Raw genomic sequence first — 23991 nt, 5'->3', positions numbered from 1 at the left:
TCTTACAAAGATGCAGATAAAATAAGTGAAAGAGTTAGATGTCTTTGGACAAGCCAGTCAAAGTAATAAAACGAAGAACACGAGCAGCTGCTTGAGTGTCATCAGCTAAAATATCCTGTTAAGTAGATGGCAGAGACAGGACAATACGAGATTGACTAAAACGGGGACACGACAATAAAACATAGCGCACTGTCAATGCATGACCACAAGGGCACTGCGGGGCTGGGTCACCGGAGAGCAGGTAGCGGTGGCTAAACTGGCAATGCCCAACCCGCAACCTGGTCAGAAGGACCTCTTCTCATCGAGATGGTCGGGAGGAGGTTGTCCAAGCAGTTGGGAACAGTTTTACGGCCCGGAGCTTGTTTCCTTGAAGTGATTACCAAGTATCCCACTAATGTCAGATGACGGGACACAATGGGAGGCTGGCCGAGGCAGGAGGACTGCAGCCTTTCTGTAGCATCAGCATCCTCATTCCCAGGCACTCCTACATGGCCGGGAACCCACAGAAAGCTGACAGGAGGGCCATCATCAGCAAAAGAATGGAGGGACTGCTGGATCCGTTGCACCAAAGGATGGACCGGATATGGAGCTCCAAGGCTCTGAAGAGCACTGAGTGAATCAGAGCAGAGTACATACGATGAATGGCGGTAGCGGCGGGCATACTGAACGGCCTGATGGAGAGCAAAAAGCTCGGCCGTAAAGCTGGAACACTGGTCGAGGAGCCGGTATTTAAAGGTGATGGCCCCGACGACAAAGGCACAGCCGACACCATCATCAGTTTTGGAGCCATCAGCGTAAATAAAGGTGTGACTGGCAAGTCGCGCACGAAGTTCGACAAACCGTGAGCAATACACTAAAGCTGGAGTACCCTCCTTCGGGAGCGAGCTGAGGTCGAGATGAATATGAACAGGAGCCTGGAGCCAAGGTGGTGTCGAGCTCTCACCCTCGCTGAAGTTGGTAGGGAGGGCAAAATCCAATTGTTGAAGCAGGCAATGAAAGCGGACTCCAGGGGGCAGCAGGCAGACACGTACAACCCATACTGACGGTCGAAAGAATCGGCGACGAAGGACTGATAAGAGGGGTGGTCGGGCATTGACAACAGCCGGCAGGCATACTGACAAAGCAGTACGTCGCACCGGTAGGTCAACGGTAATTCGGCAGCTTCAGCAGAAAGTCTCTCGACCGAACTAGTGTAGAATGCTCCGGTTGCAAGACGTAACCCCCGATGGTGGATGGAGTTGAGACGGCGTAAGAGGGATGGCCGAGCAGACGAGTAGACGAGGCTCCCATAATCCAGCTTTGATCGGACTATGCACCGATACAAGCGAAGCAGGACAGTGCGATCCACTCCCCAAGATGAACCGCTAAGAACTCTGAGGACATTAAAGGAACGTGTACAACGGGCAGCCAAATAAGAGACGTGCGGAGACCAACAAAGTTTCCTGTCCAGTGTGAGCCCTAGAAACTTAGTCGTTTCCACGAATGGGAGAACAACGGGACCGAGATGTAAGGATGCCGGAAGGAACGCTTTATATTGCCAAAAGTTGATGCAAACCGTCTTCTCTTCAGAGAACCGGAAGCCATTAGCCACACTCCATGAGTATGGGCTGTCAAGACAACGCTGAAGGCAGCGCTCCAGGAGGCATGTTCTCTGGGCACTGCAGTAGATTGCAAAGTCATCGACAAAAAGAGAGCCTGAGACATTAGGTGGAATGCAATCCATAATTGGATTGATCGCCATGGGAAAAAGGGCTACGCTCAAGATGGAGCCCTGAGGCACTCCGTTCTCCTGGAGGAAGACGTCGGACAATACGGAACTCACACGGACCCTAAACTTTCGATCTGTTAAAAAGGAATCAATAAAAAGGGGCAGGCGACCGCGTAGACCCCACCTGTGCATAGTGCGGAGGATACCTCCTCTCCAACAGGTATCATAAGCCTTTTCCAAATCGAAGAACACGGCTACTGTTTGGCGCTTTCGCAAAAAGTTGGTCATGATGAATGTCAACAAGGTGACAAGGTGGTCAACAGCGGAGCGGCAGTGACGAAAGCCACATTGAACATTGGTAAGTAGCCATCGAGATTCAAGAATCCAAACTAACCGAGCGTTAACCATGCGCTCCATCACCTTACAGACACAGATTGTAAGAGAAATGGGGCGGTAACTAGAAGGAAGGTGTCTATCCTTCCCAGGTTTGGGTATAGGAACAACGACGGCAACATGCCAACGCATGTGGACGTGACCTTCAGTCCAAACGAGATTGTAGGTACGTAGAAGGAAGCCTGCCGGAGAAAGGTGTGTCAGCATCTGAACGTGAATGGCATCTGGCCCCGGAGCAGAGAACCGGGACACTGCAATTGCACGTTCGAGTTCCCGCATAGTAAAGGGGGCGTTATAGTTTTCCATATTCAGCGAGTGGAAGGAAGGTCGACGAGCCTCTTCTGCCTCTTTCCTGGGAAGGAAGGGAGGGTGGTAATGGGCGGAGTTTGAAACCTCCGCGAAAAAGCGGCCGAAGGTGTTGGAGACATCCACAGGATCAACAAGTACCTCATTACCTGAAGTCAGGCCAGGTACCGAGGAGTGGGCCTTAATGCCCGACAGCTGGCGTAGGCCACCCCAGATGACAGAAGAGGGAGTAAAACTGTTAAAGGAGCTGGTGAAAGAGGACCAAAAAGTTTTTTTGCTGTCTTTGATGACTCTACGACATTGAGCTCGGAGTCGTTTGTATCCAATACAATTCGCCATCGTAGGATGGCGGCGAAAGGTGTGTAAAGCACGTCGTCGAGCACTGATAGCGTCTCTACAAGCCTCATTCCACCAGGGGATGGAAATGCGACGTGAAGAAGAGGTAGTACGAGGAATGAAACGTTCGGCAGCATTGATGATAACAGCCGTGAGGTATTCGATCTGACTGTCACAACTGAGAAAATCGTGGTCTGGAAAGGTCGCCAGGGAGGAGTAAAGTCCCCAGTCAGCTTTCGGTATGTTCCAGCTTGAAGGACGTGGGGATGGGCTGTGGTGCAGGAGATGAACGACACAGGGGAAATGGTCGCTCAAATAGGTGTCAGAAAGGAGATACCACTCGAACCGACGGGCAAGAGTGGTAGAACAGATCGAAAGGTCCAAGTGGGAGTAGGTATAAGAAGAGTCCGCGGAGAGCCAGGTTTCGAGGGAACAACGCTACAACCAGTGGGAGACGGATCCTGTTCCATCGAGTCGTTGCCAGCTGCGGCCGCATTCCTGGGTTGCATAGGAGGGGCAGCATCATTCGCCGACGACAGGCCAGCTAAGCGCCTGGCAACAGAGCGTAACAGCGAAACTGAGGACGGCTGGGAGCAGCAACTCACGGATGGAGCGTCAGACGAAACGTGCCGGGGTGGAGAGGGAGATAAAGACTTCTTCTTGGAGGCCTTCTTGGAAGTTCGATGAGGCACGGGGATGGTGGGCTGGACGCGAATAAGGTCTTCACGCGCGGGGTCCGTTTCCGAACGCCGGACCTCGGAAGTCGGGGTCCAAAACGTTTCCCCGATGGATGCCTGAGAAGAGGATCGTTTCTCAGGCGGTGGAGGGGGAGGAGGAGGAAGGGTGGCCCCTGCCACAGAGGGGGCAGGGGCCACGAGGGAGGAGGATTTGGAAGGGAGGGATTTGGGAGGCGGAGGCATAGACCCCAGATGGGGTGAGGAGGTGGAGGGGGGACAGGATACGTGTGAGGATACTGTGGAAGGAGTGGACACGATTGAGGCAAACAAAGTTGTCAACGTCGCTGGATGGAGGCGGTCATACTTCTTCCTGGCCTCAGAATAAGAGAGACGGCCAAAGTTTTTAATTCTTGAATCTTCTTCTCCTTCTGATACGCGGGACAGTCTAAAGATCTAGGCGAGTGGAGGCCAGGACAATTGAAGCACCGAGGTGGTGGGGTGCATGTATGTTCCTCACGAAGAGGACGTCCACAATTGCCACAAAAGGGCTCAGCCTCACATCGGGACGACATGTGCCTGAAGCGCAAACACCGAAAGCAGCGCATAGGAGGCGGGACGTAAGGTCACATGCTGCACCGGTAGCACATCACCTTTACCTTCTCCAGGAGAACGTCCCCCTCGAAGGCGAGGATAAAGGCCCCGGTGTCAATGCGAGGGTCTTTGGAACCACGCTGGGATGTCCCCTAGTTGGTCGCACACCTGGAGCACCGCCGACTGCGTGGCGGAGATGGTCTTTATAAGAACGAACCCCGAACGCATTTTACTGAGAGCCTCAATTTCCCTGAAGATGTCCTCGATGTGCTGGACAAAGAACATGGGCTTAGAAGTGGTGAACGTCCCGTCATCGGTCCGAGAACAGACTAAATAGCGGGGGAAGTACTTCGCCCCAAGCCGGCAGGCCTGTCCTTCCTCCCAGGGAGTGGCCAAGGGAGAAAGGGCAGGAGAACCAGAACCAGAGACAGTACCTTTCTTTTTAAAAGACTCAGCCGCAGATCAACCTGATATATGTTGACGTTTCATCTGCGAAACGTCCGCCCCGATACCACCCACTCCGACCAGGGGCTCTCCCCACGGGCGCCACCCAGCCTCAGCAAGGGCCACCTGGCATGATGACCGTTGCCAGGAGTCCTGATGCCCCAAGGAGACGGGCATCTACTCCTTGGCCGACGTGGGGAGGGTGCAGCTCAGGTATCAGCAGTACGATCCCTGTGTTGTCAGGGGGCTACAACCTAGAGGGTACATGACAACCCCACCACAACGGGCTGGCTACCGTGCTGGATTTCGGGTGCCATGGAAAGTTCATCATGATCGTAGGTGCAGATGGGGACACACTATGGGTGTAACTTGTGCAACCCATCAGGCGTTTTGGCCCAATTTGAGGAATAGTGGGTGCAGTTACAACGGTGAGTGCCAAGGTCTAAGTGCACTGAGGACCAGTGATACACCATGTAAGGCGACCATCTCCGAAAGGCTCGTACTTCTGCAGAATTTTGAAAAATGGGGGTCAAACCCCAAGGGGGGCCATCACATGGAAGGCCAAAACGGTTGAAACTCCTTTTAGTCGCTTCTTACGACAGGCAGGAATACCGCGGGTCAATTCTTACCCCCGAACCCACAGGGGGGACAGAGAGATAACTTGCATGTACAAGTGACCAGAAAAGTTGGTTATGAGATGCTCACATGGTGAAGAGCTCTCAAACCATGTGGAAAGACAAAAATGAGTGACAGAATGATCTATGAAAGTCAAAGTGTGGAATACAAGTGTGTGTGCAAGTTCAGGCAGCAGAATAATCAATATCAAGTTAAATGGATATGTCCTATCATGGTCTTTTGACACACACAAAACATGATAGTAAAAAGCAATGCACATGTTGAAGAAGTGTATGGAAAAGGCTCCTCCTATGCGACACATGGCTGCTGAGCACACAACATGTTATACAAATGGTTATAATGCATCTTACAGCCCTCAACAACAGTGGTACTGTCTGTGCTGGAGGACTGCAAGTAACCTGCTACACTTACACCCCAAAAACACCACTTATAAACTTGCATGCATACTGTATTTACTTGAATCTAAGCCGCCCTCAAATCTAAGCCACACCTGAAAAATGAGACTCGAAATCAAGGAGAAAAAATTTTCCCGAATCTAAGCCGCACCTGAAATTTGAGACTCGAATTCAAGGGGTGAGAAAAGTTTTAGACCGACCCTCCAAATCGAAACAAAGTTTGTCTGTTCTAACATGAGAGACAATTGAGGTCGCATGGATGAATATACAGCTACAGTAGTTCGGTTCGAGTTGTAAGCTTAACAGTTAAGCTTTACCAAGTGGCCATTGCTATGTGTCAGGCGCTCCGTCTGTATTTATACGGGTACCCTTCCTTTTTTACATGCTTCCTCTGGTTTGAATCGATTGCTTATTTTGCTTCGATCTGATAAGTGCCGTTCTCTGTTATAGGTGTTTACATCACTCTAGGCTGAAAATGCATTATTGTAATGTGTCATGCATTGTTTGTTGCATTCTGATAATGTGTGTTTACGACCTGTCATCACTCGTGGCATGGCTTGCTTTTGTGCGCGCTACCACGGCTTACAATAAAAAAAATAGAGTAATTGTCTTATTAGCAACACAATGGCAAGAGACTGCCATTTGTTGTTACTTACACTGTTGCTTTCTTTGATAATGTTCAACAAGAACCAAATAATAGACTGTGTATGATAGAAGATGTTCTGAATGAGAGTTTAGCGAAAATTTTTCTCCATTTGATAATCTTCGCAGACGCCTCTTTAATACATTACATTCTGCACAGAAATTAGAGACATCTTAGATTTAAAAATCTAGTCACTTGCCATGCTTCATTTCTGACTGAATAACTATTCAGTTTAAGAATAATACGAACATAAACATGACACGATATAAAAACAAAGATTCCAAGACTTAGCAAGCGGGAAAGTGCCGGTAGACAGGCACAATAAATAAAACACACAAACACACACACAGAATTTCTAGCTTCCGCAACCAAAGGTTGCTTCTTCAGGAAAGAGAGGGAAAGACGAAAGGATGTGGGTTTTAAGGGAGAGGGTAAGGAGTCAATCCCGGGAGTGGAAAGACTTACCTTAGGGGGAAAAAAAGGACAGGTGTACACTAGCACGCGCACGCGCGCGCGCACACTCACACCTCACACTCTCACACACACACACACACACACACACACACACACACATCCATCCGCACATACACAGACACAAGCAGACATTTGTGTCTGTGTATGTGCGGATGGATATGTGTGTGTGTGTGTGTGTGTGTGTGTGTGTGTGTGTGTGTGTGTGCGAGTGTACACCTGTCCTTTTTTTCCCCCTAAGGTAAGTCTTTCCGCTCCCGGGATTGGAATGACTCCTTACCCTCTCCCTTAAAACCCACATCCTTTCGTCTTTCCCTCTCCTTCCCTCTTTCCTGAAGAAGCAACCGTCGGTTGCGAAAGTTAGAAATTCTGTGTGTGTGTTTTTGTGTTTTATTTATTGTGCCTGTCTACCGGTGCTTTCCCGCTTAGTAAGTCATGGAATCTTTGTTTTTAATATATTTTTCCCATGTGGAAGTTTCTTTCTAAATTATTGACACGATATAAATATATTCTTCCGCGTTTGCTGCTGTGTCACTCTAGTTTCGTAGATTATTAGGCAGTCAGGATTTAAATGAGATGGCAGCAAACACGAAAGAATACATAGCATAATGTTTACATTCTTCTACCTTTTCTTTTAACTTATTTACAGATGAAGAGGTATGGCGCCAGTATTTATCTTTGTGCCTGCAAAGCATGCCTGTGTAGCGCTACATGTATTCGACGGCGGAAGTTAGTTGTGGTGGCACCTACAAATATTTTTCAGAACTTCCACTTACTTTGCACTCGATTCTAAGTCGCTGGCAGTTTTTTGGATTACAAAATCTGGAAAAAAAGTGTGGCTTAGATTCGAGTAAATACGGTATACCTCTTTACAACGGTTGTGCTTATATTAACAGAATATTTTCACTTTCTATACTCTTTAATAGCTGTACACATTTCTTGTATAAAAATGAAAAAGATAAAGAAGCTGAACTGCAGCTGCAACATTTTCTAAAGACAGACTGGATACACTGAATTACCTGACTTTACTCAACCATATAAATGTATAATATTTCCATTATTTGCAGAATATTCTTCTTCAGGCCTTGTAGTCATCAAACTCTTAGCTGCTTACCTGAATGAAGTTTTACATCTGAGAACACTATGTTAACCTTACCACTGAATTTTCTTACCAAAGGTTATTTTCCACAATTCTCTCTGTCCTCTTGTTGTTCTTCCTTAAATATGTTATGACAATATTTATTCTTCCATGTTCAGTTATAAACACAGTTTTTTACTCTCTAGCCACCTTGCATCAAAAAATGATTCAAATGGCTCTGAGCACTATGGGACTCAACTTCTGAGGTCATCAGTCCTCTAGAACTTAGAACTACTTAAACCTAAGTAACCTAAGGACATCACACACATCCATTCTCAAGGCAGGATTCGAACCTGCGACCGTAGCAGTCTTGCGGTTCCAGACTGTAGCGCCTAGAACCGCACGGCCACTCCGGCCGGCCCACCTTGCATCATTTACTATAAAAGGCACTATGCTGCCTTTACGAGAAAGGCAACAGAATACATAAAGATAAACATTCACTATATAATGGAGTCTTAGAATGACAGATGGGCATATATCAAGAACTAGAACTTTGTAGCTAATCTTAAAAATTTTCATTTCTATTGCTCTCTGACATTATGGTTTTATGTGCCCTGAAGAAAAAAGGATTTTAAGCTGAGCTACCTCATTCCAGTTATTGGGTATGTGCAATTTACTGTGAACGCCTCCATTACATGGAGAGTTGTTAGTTTCACTCATTCCATTATTTCTATAGAAATATATTTCTTGTTGATAAGTTGGAACAACCCCTCTCGCAACTGACACAAACACAGTGGTGATGAGATTCCATAAAATGTATGGTTCAAATGGAGTTACAGAACACAACCCAGAATAGGAAGTCAGTAAACTCATAAATGGCCTAATCCATAAACTGCTCTGAAAAGAATATGCCTTGGAATTTTTTTAGAAAACTGTGTTAAATGCAAGAACAGGTCGAGCAAAACCTTGGTATACAAACAACTGGTATGACAGACTGATAGTAGGTTAATGGTTTTACCATGCAGCATGCCTGCTACACTATATGTTCATGCGATCTTGCTCTGACAACTAAGAGTACATACCACTTCAATATTCTTTCTGGTGATGATGGACTATCTGCTGTTACTCCACTTCTTGATATAACACCTCATTAAAGAAATTATATTTTTTAAAAATACATTTTTAAATATGTCATACAAATAACAAAAACAAATTTACAAATATAATATCTTGGAGACACTTGTGTTTGGTAGATGACAAAAGACAAAGACCGGTAGTAAATAAAACAAAAAGATTCAGATTGCATTGGGTAACTCTGATAGGTGAATAATTTGACTATAAATAGAATTATGGTTTCATTTAATAACACTATAGTAGTCATGCAAGAAATATGGCAACTGAAAATTTCACCATTTAACCCTCGAGCAGGCGTGCCTGTGTATAGAGTGTGCCAAGCGCAAATAACATTGTCGTGCAAAGTTCCATGGCTGCTTTACAATAGCAAGCCTTACCTATTCCTGCATTACTGTTTCAGCTAGCACAGTGAGAAATTGTGTTCTCATATATTCATGTGAGCTACAGTAATTTAAAATAAACTGCGAGTGTGTCACCGTATTAGTACAAAGCACGCCACACATCTGGTCATGTAAGTAATTTTTCTTTTACTTTTATTTAGTTCCTTTTTAACTGCAAACATAACACGTAACAAGCGGTATATCACTGTGCAGGGCAAGATCAAAGCTGACAGACAACGAGCATGATTGGTTACTTAACGAAGATCCAGAGTTCAACACTGTATCAGACATTGAAAACGTTGATGACTCTGAAGACGAAGAGGAATTTATCGCACGAAGTGACCACGATTCAGATCCTGATCAAGTCCACGATTCAGGTGATGACTGTGAAAAGCCAGTCTCCACTGATGGTATTGTTATTGGTAGTGACAAAACATGTAAATGGAATAAAATGTGCCCTAATGTGACCTCGAAAACAAAAAGAAAGAATATTGTTAAAATATTCCCTGGGCCTAAACGTGTCGCCAGAGGGGTCACAAGTGAAACAGAGGCTTTATGGACAATACTGGCTAAAAAAGATTGAGAAATTGTAAAATACACGAACCTATACATTCAATCTAAGAGCAAATGTGAACAATATTCCAGAAAAAGGGATGCTAAGGAAACTACATGGTGTGAAATAATGGCATTGCTGGGATTGCTTTATCTCATGGGGACTAAGAAAGCAAACCAAACATATGTCACCGATGGTACTGGTATGGAGATTACGAGAGCTGTTACGAGCTACAGAAGATTTCTATTCCTTTTATGATGTATCCATTTTTACAACAAGAGTAACTTATAAACTTGCTGCAATAAGGCAAATATTGGATGCCTGTGTGGTAAACTGCGGGATTGCTTATAGTGTGGGACAATTTGTGACAGCAGACAAAAAGACAAAAAGTTGAAAGGTTTCCGGGGTCACTGTTCTTTCATTCAGTATATCCTAAACAAACCAGCGAAGTAAAGGACAAAGATTTTTCTTTTAACAGATGCTAAAACCTTCTTCAATAATAATATTGAAGTATATGGTGGCTAACATGCATTTTACATTGATAAAAACAACATGAGACCCCACAAGAATTCTACCTGGGAAATGTAGGGCTATTCACTTCTCTTTATTTGCTTTTCAGAATGTTATGACGCTAGTTTTGTATGTGCTGAAACAAAACAAGGCCAATATATTCCTTTCAACTATACACAATTTTGGACTCACTGACAAAACTACAGGTAAACCAGAGATAGTTTTGGATTACAATATAACAAAGGGAGGAGTCACTATACAGTCAATGAACTGGGAAGTGAGTATTCTGTTGCATGGGTGACAAGAAGATGGCCAATGGTTGTACTCTATGTTCTAATGGATGTAGCAGGAATCATTGCTCAAATAATTTTTCATGCAAATGAGGCAAATCCAAAAAACAGGAGAAGAATTTTCTTGAAAGATTTAGCACTGTCTCTTAGGAAGCCTCTCTTAGTGGAAAGAGCTAATATTCCTTCACTTCCAGCCAACATTTGAAATGTATCAGCTGATTAAGACCCAATTAAAAACGAACATTTGCCAGTGTAAATCAGGATTTCAAATGTAAACAAAATATGTAATTTGTCTAAAAAATTATTGTTACTAAACTAATTATTACACTCCAATTACTTTAAAGTATAGAAACTCTGTAAATAAAGGGAACATTTTCCATGAAGGAAACCACTAGTAATTAATAAAATATGAAAGTACATTATTGTAATTTCTTATTCAAGAAGTTGCATTCGAATAAAATAACAGACATGTACTAATATCATAGTGTACTAGCTGTTCTAGAGTAAACATAGGTTTATATATGTATTTTCAGTTGTTATATGTCAATTTTAATTGTTAATTAATCAAAAAAAGATTCTAAACAATGCCAAGGATTGTTCGGGATTGTTACGAATGTATAAATAGTTACCGCCACGTTGGCAAAGGGGGCCTTACTTTGACTGTATTTGGACAGAAAGCATGTATCTTGTTGACCATAATTTATTTTAAGTATGTTACAACTCCCCCCCCCCCCCCCCCCCCCCCAACCCCATGAACCATGGACCTTGTCGTTGGTGGGGAGGCTTGCGTGCCTCAGCAATACAGATAGCCGTACTGTAGGTACAACCACAACTGAGGGGTATCTGTTAGGACGCCAGACAAACGTGTGGTTCCTGAAAAGGGGCAGCAGCCTTTTGAGTAGCTGCAAGGGCAACAGTCTGGATGATTGACTGATCTGGCCTTGTAACAATAACCAAAACGGCCTTGCTGTGCTGGTACTGTGAACGGCTGAAAGCAAGGGGAAACTACAGCCGTAATTTTTCCCGAGGCCATGCAGCTTTACTGTATGATTAAATGATGATGGCATCCTCTTGGGTAAAATATTCCGGAGGTAAAATCGTCCCCCATTCAGATCTCCGGGCGGGGACTACTCAAGAGGATGCCGTTATCAGGAGAAAGAAAACTGGCGTTCTACGAATCGGAGCGTGGAATGTCAGATCCCTTAATCGGGCAGGTAGGTTAGAAAATTTAAAAAGGGAAATGGATAGATTAAAGTTAGATATAGTGGGAATTAGTGAAGTTCGGTGGCAGGAGGAACAAGACTTCTGGACAGATGACTACAGGGTTATAAACACACAATCAAATAGGGGTAATGCAGGAGTAGGTTTAATAATGAATAGGAAAATAGGAATGCGGGTAAGCTACTACAAACAGCACAGTGAACGCATTATTGTATTATTGTGGCCAAGATAGATACGAAGCCCACACCTACTACAGTAGTACAAGTTTATATGCCAACTAGCACTGCAGATGACGAAGAAATTGAAGAAATGTATGATCAAATAAAAGAAATTATTCTGATAGTGAAGGGAGACGAAAATTTGATAGTTATGGGTGACTGGAATTCGAGTGTAGGAAAAGGGAGAGAAGGAAACGTAGTAGGTGAATATGGATTGGGGCTAAGAAATGAAAGAGGAAGCCGCCTGGTAGAATTTTGCACAGAGCACAACTTAATCATAGCTAACACTTGGTTTCAGAATCATGAAAGGAGGTTGTATACATGGAAGAACCCTGGAGATACTAAAAGGTATCAGATAGATTATATAATGGTAAGACAGAGATTTAGGAACCAGGTTTCAAATTGTGAGACATTTCCAGGGGCAGATGTGGACTCTGACCACAATCTATTGGTTATTAACTGGAGATTAAAACTGAAGAAACTGCAGAAAGATGGGAAGTTAAGGAGATGGGATCTGGATAAACTGAAAGAACCAGAGGTTGTACAGAGTTTCAGGGAGAGCATAAGGGAACAATTGACAGAAATGAAGGAAAGAAATACAGTAGAAGAAGAATGGGTAGCTTTGAGGGAAGAAGTAGTGAAGGCAGCACAGGATCAAGAAGGTAAAAAGACGAGGGCTAGTAGAAATCCTTGGGTAACAGAAGAAATATTGAATTTAATTGATGAAAGGAGAAAATATAAAAATGCAGTAAATGAAGCAGGCAAAAAGGAATACAAACGTCTCAAAAATGAGATCGACAAGAAGTGCAAAGCAGGGATGGCTAGAGGACAAATGTAAGGATGTAAAGGCTTATCTCACTAGGGGTAAGATAGATACTGCCTACAGGAAATTTAAAGAGATCTTTGGAGAAAAGAGAACCACTTGTATGAATATCAAGAGCTCAGATGGAAACCCAGTTCTAAGCAAAGAAGGGAAGGCAGAAAGGTGGAAGGAGTATATAGATTGTCTATACAAGGGCAATGTACTTCAGGACAATATTATGGAAATGGAAGAGGATGTAGATGAAGATGAAATGGGAGATACGATACTGCGTGAAGTGTTTGACAGAGCACTGAAAGACAGGAGTCGAAACAAGGACCCCGGAGTAGACAACATTCCATTGGAACTACTGACGGCCTTGGGAGAGCCAGTCCTGACAAAACTGTACCATCTGGTGACCAAGATGTATGAAACAGGCGAAATACCCTCAGACTTCAAGAAGAATATAATAATTCCAATCCCAAAGAAAGCAGGTGTTGACAGATGTGAAAATTGCCGAACTATCAGTTTAATAAGTCACAGCTGCAAAATACTAACACGAATTCTTTACAGACGAATGGAAAAACTAGTAGAAGCCGACCTCGGGTAAGATCAGTTTGGATTCCGTAGAAATACTGGAACACGTGAGGCAATACCGACCTTATGACTTATCTTAGACGAAAGATTAAGGAAAGGCAAACCTACGTTTCTCACATTTGTAGGCTTAGAGAAAGCTTTTGAAAATGTTGATTGGAATACTCTCTTTCTAATTCTGAAGGTGGCAGGGGTAAAATACAGGGAGCGAAAGGCTATTTAAAATTTGTACAGAAACCAGATGGCAGTTATGAATCGAGGGGCATGAAAAGGAAGCAGTGGTTGGGAAGGGAGTGAGACAGGGTTGCAGCCTCTCCCCGATGTTATTCAATCTGTATATTGAGCAAGCAGTAAAGGAAACAAAAGAAAAATTCAGAGTAGGTATTAAAATCCATGGAGAATAATAAAAACTTTGAGGTTTGCTAATGATATTGTAATTCTGTCAGAGACAGCAAAGGACTTGGAAGATCTGTTGAACGGAATGGACAGTGTCTTGAAAGGAGTATATAAGATGAACATCAACAAAAGCAAAACAAGGATAATAGAATGTAGTCGAATTAAGTCGGGTGATGCTGAGGGGAATTAGATTAGGAAATGAGACACTTAAAGTAGTAATGGAGTTTTGCTATTTGGGGAGCAAAATAACTGATGATGGTTGAAGTAGAGAGGATATAAAATGTAGACTGGCAATGACAAGGAAAGCGTTTCTGAAGAAGAAAAATTTGTTAACAGCGAGTATAGATTTAAGTGTCAGGAAGTCATTTTTGAAAGTATTTTTATGGAGTGTAGCCATGTATGGAAGTGAAACATGGACGATAAATAGTTTGGACAAGAAGAGAATAGAAGCTTTTGAAATGTGGTGCTACACAAGAATGCTGAAGATTAGATGGGTAGATCACATAACTAAAGGAGGAAGTATTGAATAGGATTGGGGAGAAGAGAAGTTTGTGGCATAACTTGACCAGAAGAAGGGACATGTTCTGAAGCATCAAGGGATCACCAATTTAGTATTGGAGGGCAGCGTGGAGGGTACAATCATAGAGGGAGACCAAGAGATGAAACACGCGATCTAGTGTAATACCCTAAGCAGATTCAGAAGGATGTAGGTTGCAGTAGGTACTGGGAGATGATGAAGCTTGCACAGGATAGAGTAGCATGGAGAGCTGCATCAAACCAGTCTCAGGACTGAAGACAACAACAACAACAACAACAACAACAACATGTTACAACTTATTTCAGATTAGTCAAGATGCTTTTATTTACTTTGAGATTGTAAGAAATGTTCAGCGCAAACTTTATATTGGATTAACTATTTAAATAACTTTACAGCTCCCCCCCCCCCCCCCCCCCCCCCCCCACTCCAGACGCCAGATTGCCAGCTACGATGAGTAAATTAAAGCATAGTAATATTTTACATTGCAACTTTCCTTGTGAAGTACAAAGATCAATGTGTTGAAAGAACTGAGGAGCCTATAACCAAGAAAAGAGATCGGTGTGTGACATGTGGACGAGCAAGAAACACATCTACTACCATAAGGTGTAATTCATGCCATACCTTTGTTTGCAAAGGACATGTAAAAACTGTGCATATATGTGAGAAATGTAAGACAATTAACTGTGTGTATGGAAGGAACTTTGTGATATCTGATACTTCTTCAATATATAAAGCCTTTGTCTTTTTATATTGCAATGAAAGAGTGTTATTGTTCAGTATGTGCTTAAAAAAGTATTGGAATAGATTTGATATGTCAGCTGTAGCAATAGAATGATATTAAAGTTTCTTATTTGTTTATTCAAATAGTAAATTAGTGATGTAATATAAGTTTCTTGTATTATTTAAAAAAACTAAAATTAGACTGTGATTTAGTTCATACATTTTTCCCTTGGTAGCATAATGACAGTTTTTGACTGCATGTGTACAAAGTGCACTGTGCATCTACACATGTTATGAAAATCTGTGCACCTGCTCGAGGGTTAATGTCTAACTCACAGCAGCTTCACTATGACAAAAATGCAGCAGTTAGGATTTATAAAATATAAGAAATTATAAGACATTAATTTTGTTGGTTTGAATGTTGATTTTATTTTGAATGGTAAACCAAGTCAGGTTGTCCTAACAAGAAAGATACGCATGAGGGAGAAGGGGAAGCAAGGAGGGAGGAAAATGTAGAACACCAACTGACATGGATGTATCTGATTAAACTATGCAAATATCACTGTTTACCTAACAATAAATCTGGAGTCTTTGGGTTCGAGCAAAGAGCACATACTTGAGGAAGGGGGGGGGGGGGGGGGGGCGGGGGCAGGAGCATATTAATGAAAAATGAGAAACAGGAAAACAAGGTAAGGCAATACAATAAATACTGAAAATGAAGGGATTATCACTCAGAAAACAGTAGTGCACATTTGAGGTGCTGCAAATTGTAATGCACAGTCCAAATGAAACATAAAAGACTGTGAAGAATATGTTATAATAGAATCAGTCAGTTACAGTGAAATTTCTCCGATTATTTGAAATGAAAATATTGACACAACAAGATTTCTATAACAGAATGATACAAAAGCTGAGAAATGATTTCTTGCATCTGCACTTAATTAGAATTTTTCAATGGACATCCATAAATTTTATCAAGATACATGCCAATAACAAAGCTCGTAAAAGGTACAGCAACTGGATTTTATAAGACATATGGTTGCATATGACGACAGACCCATATTTCACTGTCAATTATCTTTGACAACTCTTTCATAGAAGCTAGGACCGCACTTCAACTTTTATGAAAGGTATCCTAAAAATGTTCCAGTGAAATGTCAAGTGTTTCATAAACTGACCTTCACAAAAGATTTTTGATAAAGTTATTTTGTAGTGTAACATGGGCCTATTGAAGGCAAGTGAGACTTCATTTCCTACTAAAAAATCCCACAGTTGAAAAAAATCCTACTCATCAACTTTTCTTACCAAAAATCTTTTTTAAGGCCTGAAATCATACAATACAATTTACTTTTTTTGTTATAGTTATCAGCAAAGGTGCAATATTCATTTTCACTTTAACACAAGTGCATTCAGTTGGGATTTCATTGTAAATACAATAGACTATTATGCAAGTGGAGACGTGAGGTGCCATCTGAAACTAATTAATACAGGGTTTGTACATCGGTAGATACAATAAGCACTGAAAGTACAGACGGAAAAAAAAAAAAAAAATGTGAGAGTGGTTCAGGAAACGTTTAACTGAAGTCCTTAGAAATAATAGACACACATCACATGAAAATGTTTTGATATTGTTCTGAGGGATGAACTGAATTTACATTCAGGATAACCACCTTACCACCACATATCAGCAGAAGTCTGTCATCATCAATCAAAGTACTGAGACACAATGATTGCTTGGTAAAATGACTGACCTGACCTATACAAGACTATGATAAATATGAAAAGTCTATATTTTGTGGTGAGGAGTTGTTTACTTGCATAATTATAATTACTAGCAGTGGAGGGATATTGCTGAGGACAGAGGCAAGGATCATTTTGTACATTTTGGTGTTACATTATTTATAATCCAGTGACTGAGTGATAATTTTTTATGCTACATGAATATTTTCCACAGTATTTTATTCACATGGTACATCCCAGTAACTTAACTTTTATCAGTTATTGGATGGTATTGCCTTCCATTCTTTATGCCTGTGAACAGCTTGGAATCTACTTTCCAGTCTAAGTGTTTTGGTGTAGTGGCTGTGTTGAATGTCCACCAATAAGTCCTAAACTAACTCCATGTTTCTTTTGGCATGGCAAAATACAAAATGTATTGCATCAAACTGAAACCTCTTGACAAATTACTGGAATAAATTAACAAATGTAGCAAGTAAAAACCAGTGGATGTCTATTGTGACCAACCTGAAGGTATTAAATGCCTATTTGTTTAAATAAACACATGCAGTATGAATCCTTTTTCTGCTGATTTAATTAGTGCCATCATATCAAATAAAAGCATATCAATGGACAAAAATGATAAGAGATAAATTCAGTTCAGAGATTATGACAGGGGTAGAACGAGGAGCAAATACAAACTGGAGAGGAAATGAAATGTGTAACGAATAATTCAAACAGAACTAGGGTAAAATCAGAAAAAGATAGGAGCAAAAACGTAAAGAGAAAGAGAAAGAGAGAGAGAGAGAGAGAGAGAGAGAGAGAGAGCGGGGGAGGGGGGGGGGGGGGCGGAGGGCGGGGGGGGGGGCGGGTTAAGATATTAAAAAGAAGGTGGTAATATCTGAAGATATGTTGTGGAGCAAGTACCCATTCTCTAGAGTTTAGGAAAAGTAATAGCGGTGAGAGAATCTGAATGGCCACATGGTGTAACAAACACTCAGATCTCCTGTGTCTAGTTTCTAGTTATGGAAAATACTTGGCAACTGGGTACTGAGTGTTTGCAACAAACACAATTCTTCTCCATACCAACCAGTTAATGTCATGCAGTGGACACATGTTTGTAAATAGTACATGTGATTTCATACGTTGCTTTCATACTTTGATACCAGAGGATTTACCAGTGGTGGGACTGGAGTCAGTGCAGTGGTGGGACTGGAGTCAGTGACAGAGCATGAGACGAAGCGGCAGCGGAATTATTGCAGGAGTAGAAACCTTGTAGTGGGAATAATGGTCTGAGAATGTCACATGGTTTGGCAAGGGTGTTATGAATATTAGGAGGAAAATTGAAGATAGTGGGTAATACGGGAATATCAAGGGAGATGTGATGTCATTTTAGAGCTAGTTTTGAAAAAGTCTCAGGCTTGGAGACGTAATGTGTTGAGTCATTCAAATGCTTTTACTTAGTTACAAGAGAGACAACACTGGTATTTTATTTTTTTTGGACTGTGAGTTGTATTCGTCAAAGATGGAAAGGTGAGGACTGATAGGTGGGATCTGAGACGTGGGGTACGAGAGGACGGGGGAGGGGGTGACAGGACGGGGCGGAGGGCTGAGAGGATGGGGCTGAGAGTACGAGGTGGGGACCGAAGAGGGCGGGGTGGGGTACCATGAGAGGACGGTACGGGGGACCAAGATGGCGGTATGGGAGGCGGTGGTACGAAGGACCAAGACGGCGGTACGAGGGGCGGTGGTACAGGGCGGTGGCGGCGGTACGGGAGGGGGGCGCGGCAAGGGGGGCAGGGGCCGGAACGGGGAGCGAGTGCGGTACGGGGTAGGTGAGGGCGTTGCACGGGGAGTGATGAAGAGGACGGCGGTACAGGGGGGATGGCGGTACATGAGGGACGTCAATACAGGGGGACGTCGGTACAGGGGGCCGAGGGACCAGGGGCGGCGGTTCAGGGGGAGGGGGGACCAGGGGCGGCGGTACAGGGGGAGGGGGGACCAGGGGCGGCGGTACAGGGGGAGGGGGGACCAGAGGCGGCGGTACAGGGGGAGGGGGGACCAGAGGCGGCGGTACAGGGGGAGGGGGGACCAGAGGCGGCGGTACAGGGGGAGGGGGGACCAGAGGCGGCGGTACAGGGGGAAGGGGGACCAGAGGCGGCGGTACAGGGGGAGGGGGGACCAGAGGCGGCGGTACAGGGGGAAGGGGGACCAGAGGCGGCGGTACAGGGGGAGGGGGGACCAGAGGCGGCGGTACAGGGGGAAGGGGGACCAGAGGCGGCGGTACAGGGGGAGGGGGGACCAGAGGCGGCGGTACAGGGGGAGGGGGGACCAGAGGCGGCGGTACAGGGGGAGGGGGGACCAGAGGCGGCGGTACAGGGGGAGGGGGGACCAGAGGCGGCGGTACAGGGGGAGGGGGGACCAGAGGCGGCGGTACAGGGGGAAGGGGGACCAGAGGCGGCGGTACAGGGGGAAGGGGGACCAGAGGCGGCGGTACAGGGGGAGGGGGGACCAGAGGCGGCGGTACAGGGGGAGGGGGGACCAGAGGCGGCGGTACAGGGGGAGGGGGGACCAGAGGCGGCGGTACAGGGGGAGGGGGGACCAGAGGCGGCGGTACAGGGGGAGGGGGGACCAGAGGCGGCGGTACAGGGGGAGGGGGGAACAGAGAGGGCGGGAGAGAGGGAGAGGGGACTGCGAGGACGGGACAGAGGAGGAGGAACCGAGAGAATGGGACAGGGGGAAGGGGAGGGGGTACTCTGAGAGGTCTGGGAGCACTGAAAGGATGGGAGAGGGGAGGGTGGGGACACCAAAAGGACGGTAGAGCGGGAGGGAGAAAGGGGACACCAAGAGGTTGGACAGTGGGAGGGGGGACCGGGAGGTCGGGACAGGGGGAGGGGGGACCGGGAGGTCGGGACAGGGGGAGGGGGGGACCGGGAGGTCGGGACAGGGGGAGGGGGGACCGGGAGGTCGGGACAGGGGGAGGGGGGACCGGGAGGTCGGGACAGGGGGAGGGGGGACCGGGAGGTCGGGACAGGGTAAGGGGGGCCGAGCGGTCGGGACAGGGTAAGGGGGGCCGAGCGGTCGGGACAGGGTAAGGGGGGCCGAGCGGTCGGGACAGGGGAAGGGGGGCCGAGCGGTCGTGACAGGGGAAGGGGGGCCGAGCGGTCGTGACAGGGGAAGGGGGGCCGAGCGGTCGTGACAGGGGAAGGGGGGCCGAGCGGTCGTGACAGGGGAAGGGGGGCCGAGCGGTCGTGACAGGGGAAGGGGGGCCGAGCGGTCGTGACAGGGGAAGGGGGGCCGAGCGGTCGTGACAGGGGAAGGGGGGCCGAGCGGTCGTGACAGGGGAAGGGGGGCCGAGCGGTCGTGACAGGGGAAGGGGGGCCGAGCGGTCGTGACAGGGGAAGGGGGGCCGAGCGGTCGTGACAGGGGAAGGGGGGCCGAGCCGTCGTGACAGGGGAAGTGGGGCCGAGCCGTCGTGACAGGGGAAGTGGGGCCGAGCCGTCGTGACAGGGGAAGGGGGGCCGAGCCGTCGTGACAGGGGAAGGGGGGCCGAGCCGTCGTGACAGGGGAAGGGGGGCCGAGCCGTCGTGACAGGGGAAGGGGGGCCGAGCCGTCGTGACAGGGGAAGGGGGGCCGAGCCGTCGTGACAGGGGAAGGGGGGCCGAGCCGTCGTGACAGGGGAAGGGGGGCCGAGCCGTCGTGACAGGGGAAGGGGGGCCGAGCCGTCGTGACAGGGGAAGGGGGGCCGAGCCGTCGTGACAGGGGAAGGGGGGCCGAGCCGTCGTGACAGGGGAAGGGGGGCCGAGCCGTCGTGACAGGGGAAGGGGGGCCGAGCCGTCGTGACAGGGGAAGGGGGGCCGAGCCGTCGGGACAGGGGAAGGGGGGCCGAGCCGTCGGGACAGGGGAAGGGGGGCCGAGCCGTCGGGACAGGGGAAGGGGGGCCGAGCCGTCGGGACAGGGGAAGGGCGGCCGAGCCGTCGGGACAGGGGAAGGGCGGGCGAGCCGTCGGGACAGGGGAAGCGGGGGGACCGAGCCGTCGGGACAGGGGAAGCGGGGGGACCGAGAGGTCGGGACAGGGGAAGCGGGGGGACCGAGAGGTCGGGACAGGGGAAGCGGGGGGACCGAGAGGTCGGGACAGGTGAAGCGGGGGGACCGAGAGGTCGGGACAGGTGAAGCGGGGGGACCGAGAGGTCGGGACAGGTGAAGCGGGGGGACCGAGAGGTCGGGACAGGTGAAGCGGGGGGACCGAGAGGTCGGGACAGGTGAAGCGGGGGGACCGAGAGGTCGGGACAGGTGAAGCGGGGGGACCGAGAGGTCGGGACAGGTGAAGCGGGGGGACCGAGAGGTCGGGAGAGGTGAAGCGGGGGGACCGAGAGGTCGGGACAGGTGAAGCGGGGGGACCGAGAGGTCGGGACAGGTGAAGCGGGGGGACCGAGAGGTCGGGACAGGGGAAGCGGGGGGACCGAGAGGTCGGGACAGGGGAAGCGGGGGGACCGAGAGGTCGGGACAGGGGAAGCGGGGGGACCGAGAGGTCGGGACAGGGGAAGCGGGGGGACCGAGAGGTCGGGACAGGGGAAGCGGGGGGACCGAGAGGTCGGGACAGGGGAAGCGGGGGGACCGAGAGGTCGGGACAGGTGAAGCGGGGGGACCGAGAGGTCGGGACAGGTGAAGCGGGGGGACCGAGAGGTCGGGACAGGTGAAGCGGGGGGACCGAGAGGTCGGGACAGGTGAAGCGGGGGGACCGAGAGGTCGGGACAGGTGAAGCGGGGGGACCGAGAGGTCGGGACAGGTGAAGCGGGGGGACCGAGAGGTCGGGACAGGTGAAGCGGGGGGACCGAGAGGTCGGGACAGGTGAAGCGGGGGGAACGAGAGGTCGGGACAGGTGAAGCGGGGGGACCGAGAGGTCGGAACAGGTGAAGCGGGGGGACCGAGAGGTCGGGACAGGTGAAGCGGGGGGACCGAGAGGTCGGGACAGGTGAAGCGGGGGGACCGAGAGGTCGGGAGAGGTGAAGCGGGGGGACCGAGAGGTCGGGAGAGGTGAAGCGGGGGGACCGAAAGTTTGGGACAGGTGAAGCGGGGGGACCGAAAGTTTTGGGGCAGGTGAAGCAGGGGGACCGAAAGTTTGGGACAGGTGAAGCGGGGGGACCGAAAGTTTGGGACAGGTGAAGTGGGGGGGGGTACCGACAGGTTGGGACAGGTGAAGCGGGGGGACCGAGAGGTTGGGACAGGGGGAGGAGGAGTCCGAGAGGATGGGACAGGGCGAAGGGGGGGGGGGGGGTACCTAGAAGATGCAGATGCAGTACAGGGGGGACGGCGGTACAGGGGGACGGCGGTATAGGCGGACGGGGGACCGAGGCGGCAGTATAGGCAGACGGGGGGCCAGAGGCAGCGGTACAGGGGGACAGGTGACCAGAGGCGGCGGTATAGCGGGACGGGTGACCAGAGGCGGCGGTACAGGGGGACGGGTGACCAGAGGCGGCGGTACAGGGGGACGGGTGACCAGAGGCAGAACAGGTGAAGCGGGGGGACCGAAAGGTTGGGTCAGGTGAAGCGGGGGGGACCGAAAGGTTGGGTCAGGTGAAGTGGGGGGACTGAAAGGTTTGGACAGGGGGAGGAGGGGACCGAAAGGTTAGGACAGGGGGAGGAGGGGACAGAAAGGTTGGGACAGGGGGAGGAGGGGACTGAGAGGATGGGACAGGGAGAGTGGGGTACTGAGAGGATGGGACAGGGGGTGGGAGGTAACTAGCGGTTGGGACAGGGGGTGGGAGGTAACTAGCGGTTGGGACAGGGGGAGGGGGGGTACCGAGCGGTTGGGAAAGGGGGAGGGGTGTACCGAGAGGTTGGGTCAGGGGGAGGGGGGGTACTGAGAGGTTGTGACAGGGGGAGGGGGATACCGAGAGGTTGTGACAGGGGGAGGCGGGTACCGAGAGGTTGTGACAGGGGGAGGCGGGTACCGAGAGGTTGTGACAGGGGGAGGGGGGGTACCGAGAGGTTGTGACATGGGGGGGGGTACCGAGAGGTTGTGACAGGGGGAGGGGGGGTACCGAGAGGTTGTGACAGGGGGAGGGGGGGTACCGAGAGGTTGTGACAGGGGGGGGGGGGGGTACCGAGAGGTTGTGACAGGGGGAGGGGGGGTACCGAGAGGTTGTGACAGGGGGAGGGGGGGTACCGAGAGGTTGTGACAGGGGGAGGGGGGGTACCGAGAGGTTGTGACAGGGGGAGGGGGGTACCGAGAGGTTGGGACAAGGGGAGGGGGGGGGTACCGAGAGGTTGGGACAGGGGGAAGGGGGGTACCGAGAGAATGGGACAGGAGGAGGGGGGTACCGAGAGGATGGCACTGGGGGAGGGGGGTACCGAGAGGTTGGGACAGAGGGAGGGGGGGTACCGAGTGGTTGGGACAGAGGCAGGGGGGGTACCGAGAGGTTGGGACAGGGGGAGGGGGGGATTGAGAGGTTGGGTCAGGGGGAGGTGGGGTGGGGGTTACTGAGAGGAAGAGGGACCAAGAGCAGGGGAACTTCGATGCTGAGGGACTGAGAAGTGAGGAGCTGAAAGGTGGTTGCTGTGAGGTGGGGGCTATCTAGGAGATTTGTTTGTGAGCTGGTTCTTTGGGTTAGCAAGGACAGAAGGCAGCCTGAAAGAGGTTGCTTGGACAGGTGTTGAGCGATACATTTAGCATAGAAGGCTGTGTGGAAGGTACTGTCTGGCGTGGAGGGGTGGCAGCTCTCAAAAGAGAGAGATCGTTGCTTATTGCTTCTTTGTATGAGCTGAATTTCGTATGTAAGTTACCATGAGATGGTGTTCAGTGTCAAGGAATGTGGCTTTGCATCTGGGAAAGGAGTAGGTGAATCTGGGTTGGGAAGAAGAGTTAAGAAGTTGCTGTTAAGTTGTCATTAACCATGACTACAGAATATAAAGTTATCAGCATCCATACTGAGCCAGGGAAGTGGCAACTTGTGAGTGTTGAGGAATGCCTTTCCTAAGAGGCTCATGAAAAAGCTGGCATATTGGTTTCCATACACGTCCCCCTTAATTTATTTGCAGGTTCAGCTGTCAGGTGTGAATTATTATGGATAAAGATAAAGTTAACTGGGGTGACTATACATCAGGTTTTTGTGACTTTCAGATGAATGTTTGGAGAGAGAGTGTTTTAGAGTTTAGACCTCAAGTTTACGTGGGATGTTACTGTAGAGCACAACCCCCTTGTTGGTGACAAGGTAGGTTCTGAAGGAAAGGATGGTGGTTGA

General features: G+C 48.4%; 1 protein-coding gene across 2 annotated transcripts in view; it reads right to left on the bottom strand.

Annotated features, from left to right (window-relative positions):
- LOC126266878 (major facilitator superfamily domain-containing protein 6) overlaps window positions 1-23991 on the bottom strand; it is a 155099-nt gene that overhangs the window by 15664 nt on the left and 115444 nt on the right. Inside the window, exon 9 of one of the 2 annotated variants that reach the window (XM_049971535.1) lies at window positions 8761-8824. The exons of the other annotated variant lie outside the window; for it this stretch is intronic. Coding sequence (XP_049827492.1) covers window positions 8761-8824 — 64 coding nt within the window. The remainder of the gene's footprint in view (window positions 1-8760; window positions 8825-23991) is intronic. 2 annotated transcript variants of the gene reach the window in all.

Source organism: Schistocerca gregaria, chromosome 4 (genome assembly GCF_023897955.1).
Source record: "Schistocerca gregaria isolate iqSchGreg1 chromosome 4, iqSchGreg1.2, whole genome shotgun sequence".
Lineage (NCBI taxonomy): Eukaryota > Metazoa > Arthropoda > Insecta > Orthoptera > Acrididae > Schistocerca > Schistocerca gregaria.
The sequence above is the reverse complement of the archived record's forward strand: the minus strand, read 5'-3'. Positions and strand labels throughout refer to the sequence as shown.